At 52.1% G+C, this 9,490-nt stretch overlaps 1 protein-coding gene across 1 annotated transcript; it reads left to right on the top strand.

The window, feature by feature from the left end:
* Window positions 1-7,580: 7,580 nt before the first annotated feature.
* Window positions 7,581-8,036, top strand: CABS01_11760 (uncharacterized protein; the record flags this gene model as incomplete). The annotated part of the gene is made up of 1 exon (XM_060545114.1): window positions 7,581-8,036. One exon carries the CDS (start codon window positions 7,581-7,583, stop codon window positions 8,034-8,036), a length of 456 nt encoding a protein of 151 aa, XP_060397231.1.
* Between the last annotated feature and the right edge of the window lie 1,454 nt (window positions 8,037-9,490).

Below are 9,490 nucleotides of genomic sequence, written 5' to 3' on the forward strand. Positions count from 1 at the left end.
GCTTTTCCGCTCTGTATTTTCTCCACTCCCGATCTGTCAACCTCGATCTCTCTCTCTCGCCTGGTCGATTCCCGCCCTCCCTTCTCACTTAGTAACACCCCAAGATCGAACGGTTCATCTCTAAACAACGTGTGCAGGGATAACACCGCCGAGGTACTATATAGCATCGTCTCAGTCCACTCACATCGTTGATCCAGTCTCTCACAGACATGGCCATGCAGCACGTTCAAGGCATGTCCCTTCCATCTCTTCGATAGGGCAATAACAAGCCGCTCGTCTGGGGAAATGCCGCGCTTATCTCGTCGCGTTCCGTCATCTAGCTAAGCACAGGCAAAACAAACGAGCTTCCGGTAAGGTCGGCCATCATACACCTCAAAATGGCTCGAATCTACCTGTGATGGCGACACTCAAGCACCCCCTGTCACCCCTCTAGTCGAAGTCTCAGCTCCCAAAGCAGTCGTCTCGTCCGGAATCCTCTACTCATCGGGAGTCAACATTATCGTCCTTGGTGAGTCTGATTTGAGCATAGATCTGACATACGAGCCTTCTCATGTCCATCAGACTTCATCCGCTACGGAAACGCAAAACGCATAATGTCCCTCTCCAAGCAGACACCTCGTCCCTCTGGAACGCAGTTCAAGATAACAACAACAACTACGCCTCCTTTGCATAAATAAACGCCCTACTCCTCAATGCGCCGACCCCTCTCCGCAACGTGCCCTTTCGCGTGCGTGCTCAAAGCCAAGCTCCTCCACCAACCTCTTCTGGCACCATCACCACAAGCTTTCATCCGTTTTCTCCCCTTCGACGACCTTTTCGGACGGATCTTTTCATGCAAGCAGCATTTGCATCACATCCTGTGACCCTGTGTAAGCTCCCTCCCACCCGTTTGCAAGACAACCTGTCTCATCTGCGTCTAGCGGGGTGTCTATTACCACTGTCGACCTCACATATGCTCCATCAGACTGCACACAAGACGACGTGGGCCCCACCTCCCCGATCCAAGCAGCAATCTCGGCGTTCGGTCCAAGTTGCGACGGCGTCGAAAAACGGATACGGGGGCCAAGTCTTACAGTTTTCCTATCATCCCGGGACCGGAGCATGACGAATGCAAGGGAACGACCCTGCGTCCTGGTCTTCCGTGTGCACACCACGAACAAGACAGAACACAACAGCCCTTCACCAGCCTGTCCGCTCGGCCTCGCGTTCTAGACGGCAAGTCACGGCATGGCTCAATTAGCAACAGAATTTGGGACCAGCACTGCTTCAAGATGAGCCTCCTGAACCACTGGTGAACCCAGCAGCGGCGCCCCTGCAACCGGAGGTGTTGCCGCACAATCCCGAGCAGTGGAAGCACCAACCGCAGCGAAATGCGCTGAGACTTACAAGCATCACTCTTGAGCTCCGGTTCCTGTAATAGCCACACATCATCTCACGCTCATCCGCGCCATCAACGCCGCGGCCTACTGCGGTCAATCCAGTGCCAAACATCTCCCGACTTTGCTGAAATGCGCTGGAGAAATACAAGCAAGAGTTCCGAGCTCATGTTCTCACAAGCTGGCGGCCTCCTCCATACCATGAGTTCGGTACTGTTGTTGGGGGCTTCAGACGAAGCGTCCTGCACAGCTGTAGACATGGTTCCAACAGATACCAATGACGCGGAACAAACACAACTCGGGCTGTTGAACAGTGGGTGCAGCACAATCTTCCAATCATCGATGCCGCCATCTCTGTTGTAAAGTCCTTGCTAACTCATTAGTGAAGGCAAGGGCCCAGCCGATGCTCGTATCAACGCTGCTGACGTCAAGATGTACAGGGATGCTCTCGCGTGGTACCTAACGCTGTAACGCTCAACGTCGAGGTCTAGCATCGAATGAGCGAGCCGTGGAATGATGACGATTCTCGTGTCTTCCAGATCCAGATTCACCCATACCCTCCCAGCTGCAGAGCGCGACGTTGGATTGTATTTCGTTTTCCAGATGGCCTACGGCTTGCCTCAATCCATCGACACCCTTCCACCTTGCGGGCTATCGCGAGCCGATCCTTCGTCCTACCGTCTCCTTTTCCGACAGAAGCCTCTCGAGGGTCACTAGCAGATCGGCCGATAGGCTGGTCACCTATTCCAATACGGACTCGTCGTCCCCGCTGAGAATATCCCCCGGAGCCGTTGTCACACTCTCGATCCCTTCTTCAAACTCGTCTCTAGCCTTTGGTTCCCATTGTACGTTCTTCTCTTCCAGCGTTACTCTCAGCCAGGCCTTTTGCTGCGTCGAGTTCGGCGTCACGTCGGAACAGACTATGAGTGCCCACAAATCAGGTTCGCAGGTTCGTGAGAGTCCTGAGCGCCTGGATTGTGGCGTCCTCCATCACCTTATCGCGGCTCTCCTTCTGCGTCTATTTGCTTCTCTTTTCTACTTTCTCTTCTTCGGCTCCTTTGGCTTTTTTCCCCTCTTCAACTTTCTTCGCCTCGTCAGTCCTCTTCGCCTCCTCGAATCTCGTTGCTTCTTCGACTCTCCTCGCCAACTTCGCCTCTTCGATTCTTTGCACCGCCTCTCTTACTCCAAGTCTGTTCGCCGTCTCCTTCGCCTCAACTATGTTGGACGTATCTTTTGTGATGTTCTCTTTTGAGCCCTTCGCTTCGAATTTCTCCACCGCTCGCCTCTTCATCTGCAACTTGCACCAGTTCCACACCGCCCATGGCCGGTGGTCCCCTTCGCCACCATCCGCCGCCACCACATGCACATGGGAGTCGCCATCATCACCATCAATGCAATCCACGACTACGATTCCTCAATAATATGCCCCGCGAGTCTTCCAGATGCGCCCCGCAACCGCTTGATCTCAAGATACCCGGCAAGCCCGCTGAGCTTCCATAGCTGCTGCTCGAGCTTCACCCCCCTGGCAGCATGTTCGATATGGTTTAATCATTGGCACCGCAAGAACAATTTGTCAGACTATCATGTCCTTGAAGCGAGGGCAGAATTGCACTCTCTTCTGCGAATTGCTACGCATCGAGATTACGTAGCCGCAAATCTGCTTATGGAACCTCAGTGAATGGCCATGGACGCGGGACGGAGGCGCGGATCAAGGAGGCCGATCGCGGCTACAACGCAATTGTCATGCGGATGTTCTTCGGGATTTGATGACGCGGAAGAGGCCTTTAGGGCGCGGAACCTGGGTTAGCTGGTTCTAGCTCGACGCAGTTGGGTCCTTTCTGGTAGTGATTCTGAAGCAATTGGGCCCAAGACTTGGATTGAATGGCTGTGATGAGATGGTATTCTTATGATGATTCTGATTTCTTGTGTCTGCTTCAGTGTGTTATAGGTGCATGGATTGCGGATACTCTGTTCGGGAGTTCGGGAGTAAAGCTTTCATGTCTACGGAGGAACTACACGTTGGCTTTCCGTATGTAATCTACGCCAAGAACTTTCAGACCTCAGACTTGACTTGCTCATCTGCGTCACGGCTGTGACGGATAGGACTAGACATGGCACTTCCCTGAAGACATCAAAGGTCATTTTCGTCTTCGTTGTCACTGTCATCTCTCCTTCGTCTGTGGAGAGGCCATCTCTTATCCAAGTTGTCTTCTCGCTGCTTTTTCTACAGGTATTCTCATCACTTTGCCCGCCAAATGCCACAATCAGCTTTGCAGTCAAACCAGCCTCTGCTTCCTCCCTCTCTCTCTCTCTCTCTTTCTCGTCCCATTTCTCCCGTCGCCTTTCTTTTTGCTTACTCTCTTTCTGGATTTCACCCGTACACCCACTCACTCACTCACACTCTTGCCCTTGGTCGCCTTAGTCCATTGAACGTCCCTCTACTTAAGCTGCGTTGCATATATGATACTATTGCACAAATGTGTCGAAACAATTCTGGCAACGTATGATTTGGACAAAGAAGTCATCATTTCCATGTTCAACCGAAGTGGTGAAAGATTCCAAGTAACCGGGGTTGGACATGAGATAGTCGATCCTAAACCATAGAAACGTTCCGTTCGAAAGGGGTACTTGTACCGCGTACAGTGGACCGGGTCCCGGCCAATATTACGGCGGCTAGAAGTGAGTCTTGCACGGCAACGTAACTGAACGCGGAGACACGGCAGGGGGGGGGGGGGGGGAGGACGAGCAGAGTTCTCTTTGCTTCTTGACGGTCTATCACTCTTGAATCGGTTTGTCCGAAGCTAGACAGCTTAAATAAAGCTCTTCTGGCGTCCCTATAGCTGTTGGAACTAGCCCCCCCCGAACGAACTCGCGTCCACTATTGCGAGCTCACCAAGAAATGGATTGTCCGGGGTGTGGCAATCTATGGCCAACGCCAGGAAGTGATTTCCCGTTTACTCGAGACCGGCAGGTCATCGGCGCAACTTCAATCTCATATCAACATCCTGCGAACACGCTGTCATATGGAACACCCCGGCCTCGATCCCCTCATACAGACATGGCTGGCTCAACATGCTCCTCGATAGCGCCGATGCCTACCGGAAATGCTGCGGCATTCTTGGTTCAGAGCCTGATCCAGCTACAATCGCGGAATGGGAACAGAATCTAGCTCTCGCCGTCGCCTTTTCTTCGTCTACAGAGCGTGGGACGAGAGTAGACTGTTGGAACTGACGGCTGAAAAGGTGAATTCGGAAGGCCGTTGCACCTGCCTACTCAAACCCAACGGAGGATTCGTGAGCTCAGCCCATAACTTCCTCCTAACATTTCTTCGTTACAAAAGAGATCGTTCCATCACGAAGACCTCCTTCCGCCAGAGATCCACCGCAGAAGGGTCGCTTTGATGGGCGCTTCAGCGTTCCCTATAGGCCCCCTTTTGCCTCTCAGACACCAATACTGAGATCCAACAAACAACAACCGGATCTTCCTCTTCCACTAGATCTCTTCTAGGGCAACCGTACGGGTTGAACTTAAACGAGGGTTCTGCCCACTGTCGGTATCTTCCGTTTGCTGCGTAATTACGGTCAGCCCTGATCCTCAAGTTTCCCCCGCCTTCGTGACCCTTCGGCAAAAAGAAATGCGCCAGACTTTTGCCTGTACGGCAGAAGACAGTCGCAGGGCCCCAGGGCGAACACTCTGGCACTTCCACTTCCTCCAGTCACTTCGACGGCCAACTCTTTCTCTAGCCACGTCGACGGCACTTTCACTTCCTTCAACGGCCAACTCGACGGCAACACCTTCCTCAGCCAGGTCTGCGGCAAGGGCAAGTGCAATGGCAAGGGGCAGAGAGCTACTCACACGAGTGGATCAGATAGGAGCATACCATAGGCGGCAAGTCGCCCGCCGATCGTATACGCCTCTCGGACTCAGGCTTGGAGAGAAACGCACGTGTTCGAGACGCAGTCAGACCGACAGAAAGCTCTCTTCAACTATGGTGACATACGCGTTAGAACGGCGGAGTGGGAACCTTGAATTTTCATGTGCGGCAATCACTGCCAAAGTGCTGCCAAAATGGAAAAGGGGCATTCGGTGACGTGTATCCCAACGCAGGCAAAGGCTGCAGGAGTCCAACCAGGCCCTCGACACGACGGACTGAGAGATGATATACCGGCCGAGCCCGAACCTGGACACGGGTCGTGGTTCCGCGAGCTCGTTCTCTGCTTTTCACTCAACGTGTTCGACCTTCTTGCCAGCTAGCACCTGTCTCGATCTCCCCATGAGTCATGGCGAGTACATTCGTCGCGTCGTACAGCATATGCGAGACGGTCAACGATGGAATTCCCGAAGTCAAGGAGTTTCATCACGCGCTGTGAAGTTAGCTCGTCTGCAAATCGTTGAGTTGGCAAGAAACTCAATCGCACCAAGCTCCATCAGGCCGAAGCTGCTTCTCAAGGGGCTGCCGCGAAGCTTTTGAAGATGGAGATAGAGATGCGAAGTGCCGCATGGAGTATTAGGCAGTCAAAAAGCGCTGGAAGTGATCTTAGGCGTTGGCTTCGGATCGTCTCTTGTCTCCGGGATAATAATCATATAAACGGCGCCGCGGAGTGAATGTTTTCGTGGGGATGGATAATGTTGGTATTCAATGATCCCGCCTCCTGTAAACACCTCACACTGCTATCCCGATGAGATGCAATCGATCCTTACACAGACAAAAGGCCTAACTTGTTACATACCATCGACAGTCCAAGCTTGCTAATTTCAAGGCATTGCTTGAAACATCCCTCGTAGAGTCTCCATAGTTTCTGTTCGCTCAGAGCCCCAGCTTTCTTCTTCGCGAGAATCTGGGAAGCCAAATCACTTCCATCACTACCCGAGGAGTAAACACCGTTGCCGGCCTCCACTCGGTGTCCTCGACTTGCCCCAGTACGGCGAGCTCCAGTACGGCGAAGTTGCGCAACACTTCGCTGTCATACTTAGATCGGGATGCCGAGGTCAACAAGATGACGACGGCGCGGTTGGCGAAGACAAGGTCAGTCTATAGACCTATAATTCTGAGTCAGTGCAAACGTCTAGCAGCTCTGTGTGCGAATGCGAGTGCCTCATAGCGGGAGCAACGGCAGCAGCTGCTGGATTAGCTACCGCATTCAGGCCAGCTTCGTTAAGTGCCTTCGAACACGTCTCCAGACCCGTTTTCAGCTCGGCTTAAAGTGTTTGGCAAAGCTTCCATGAATCCGACGCGTGCAATTGTGCGGCCAACGTTGAAATTGCAGAGCGTTCGGTGCCACCCGTGTCTGTAACGAACATCTCGCTGGAGGTAGTATATCGATCTTGTTCAGAGTGCGGCATACCAGCATGTCTGCTTAGCATTGGAGACGTTGCCATTTGGCTCTCAAACCCCTGTATCGTAGAACTAGTGTCAACTGAGACGTGTATTTGGGAGACACAACGTGCTGAGAATCGTGTCGTGTGTACTAGGACTGACAGAATTTCGGAAAGAAGAGGTGACCTAAGTAAGGTTCCCCTTGAGATTCACAAGAAACCCAGAAAGAGACGTGCAAGAAACCCGGCAGCCACGCAGTATCATCCTTAGCATCATCGACTCTCCTCATCTGATGAAGCCACTGGCCCTCCTTCATTGATCATGGTACCCAGCTCAAAGTAATCTGTCAGAACTATAACGACACTTTTGACAGCATCAGCTAGCTTACCCCTTCGTATGGTCTGCGTCTCGGTTTTGAACGACGGCGTCCGGGTCAAGACATCAATTCGCTCAGACAACACACGAGTCTGTTGCTCCAGCAGCAGCCGATATTTTTCCAGTCGTTCTTCCACCCGACTGAGCTCTGTCCTTGCTTCCTTCACAATAGTACATAACGCCCCCAGCAACACTGTCGCGTCGCACAAGTTTTGGTCCAGCACTATCAGAACCAATAGACTCAGCGACTTCGAGTCGAAGAATGCGCCAGTCTATCACCTCATCAGCGACCTAATAAACTGATACAAGATTCTATACTTGATCAGTGCCAGCTTATTGACAGCCAAAACTCTTATTCCACGGGCATGCAATGATATTTGGACCTTCTATGAATGGCCCGTGCAAGGCCTCGAGCGTCCAAACTATTCTATCAGGATAGCCAGAGCAGAGAAAGACAACGATATCCACCCATACACCTGACGACTAAAGCAACCCTTCACTCATCGCGAACTATGCCGGGTCACCGCAGCTTTGTCCTTCAAGTCGGGGACTCCAATTCAAGAGACCCCGAGGCTGTCATCGTTGAGGGTCTCGGAAAGACTACCATTATGGCGAATTGCGCCAGTAATGAAGGTAATGGGAATGGCACCTTCAGAGAGCGTTCCACCACGCAGATCTCCGCCAGAAATTCACCGCGGAAGGGTGACTTTGACAAACCCACAGCTGCCAGACCGCTGGCCATCACGGAAAGCTCCATTCAACAACGTCTCATCCTGCCAGATCGACCGTCAGACCGAGCGCTAGCCATTGAGAAGACGGCAGTTCAGTACGCCGTACGACCTCCTTCCGCCAAAAGTCTACTGCAAAAGAGTCACTTCGACAAGCTTCTTTCTGCCGGAATACCCTGCGGCAAGAGCTCCTTCAACAAGTCCCTCAGCTCACCAGACCTCAGGCCGCTGGCGGCTTGAACGGCGTTCCAATACATCTCATTCGACTTTCTTCCGCCAGAAACTCGCAGCGGAAGGATCTTACCCTTTTAACTCACCGTCGAGATCAAACAGCCAGCAACCGCTCTGGTCTCCAACTTCCACCATACCAGATTCCAGATCTATTCTGGGGCAACCGCACGGGGTTGAACGAATGTCCTGCCGACTGCGGATATCATTCAATTGCTACGTGCTTGTGGTCAGCTCAGATCTTCGATTCTTCCCCGTCTTCGTGGCTTCTCGACAAACGTAACAAACAAGGAATACGGCAAGTGGCTCGACAAACGGGAAAATGCTAGAATTTCCGTCGGCACGGCCGGCGCTTCCATTTGACTGCTTTCTCCAGCCACATCGACGGCACTTCAACCACCTCCAGTCACTTTCACCTCCAGTCAGTTCGGCGGCAAGTTGCCTCCTACAGCCAGCTCGGCGGTAAGTCACCTCGTTCTACCGCTTTGACAGGCAAGATTTAAGTCATCCGCGTGTTAAGATGGCAGCATACTACAAGCAGTAAGTAGCCCGCGACCGTATACGCCTCTCAGGCTTCGGCCTAAAGAGAGACACACGAGTTTGGGGCGTGGTCAAACCGATAAAAAGCTCTTTCTCATGTACTCTAGATTCGTCGATTTCTGGGGAATTTGGGCAATAGGGTTATAAGTATCAAACCTACATTACCTGCTGTGGGCTCTTAAACGAGCAAGCAATCAGATCGCTGTTCTCAGCGCAAATACCATGCCGTTTGGTGAGGAGTTGACCCTCGAGATCAGTCCAGGAGCTGATGAAGCTTGAAGTATTGCTTCTTAACTCTGCTTCTCAACGATACCACTTTCGGTTGCTGCTTGTTGTCAACAGAACTACTGTTCAGACGTCAAGTCCTGCGACGAGAAGTAGGTTCTGCTTAGTTAGAAAGCAACTGGGAAAACCTGCACAGTGGAAGTTGTACTTCTTCATCCAGAGAATCCGGCAGATGATGCAGTAAAGTAATGGTTACTACATGGTAATGAGATGCAACAGGGCGACCAGAAGTGTAGCCCATTGGCAACTCACAGACTCAAGCGATGCCAGTTGATCTTCGTTCGATTTTTGGCGGGTTGTGACAAGTAAAGACACCGCGATGTCCATGCTGTCATCTAGGCTTATTCTAGTGCATGACAAAGCAATTCGCCACTCTGACGACAAACAGGCTCTACAACGGGCTCGGGTTAGACATTCTCAAATTGCATTGTGGGGTAGATCAGGAGATCATCATTAGGCCTGTCGATCAATGTCATAAGATAGCGATAATGAGCGCTCTTACGGCTTGAGTAGCTCTAGTCAACAGGCAGACAGGACAAGTCGACGATGTGTGGAATAGCTACTACGAAGTCCAGTACCAATTTAACAAAGGAAGCATCCCCGGGGCGGTCCATTGGCCTCAATTAGGTCTCGAGCAAGAG

The sequence above is a fragment of the Colletotrichum abscissum genome (genome assembly GCF_030869225.1).
Source record: "Colletotrichum abscissum strain IMI 504890 chromosome Unknown Scaffold_33.1, whole genome shotgun sequence".
Taxonomy (NCBI): Eukaryota; Fungi; Ascomycota; class Sordariomycetes; order Glomerellales; family Glomerellaceae; genus Colletotrichum; species Colletotrichum abscissum.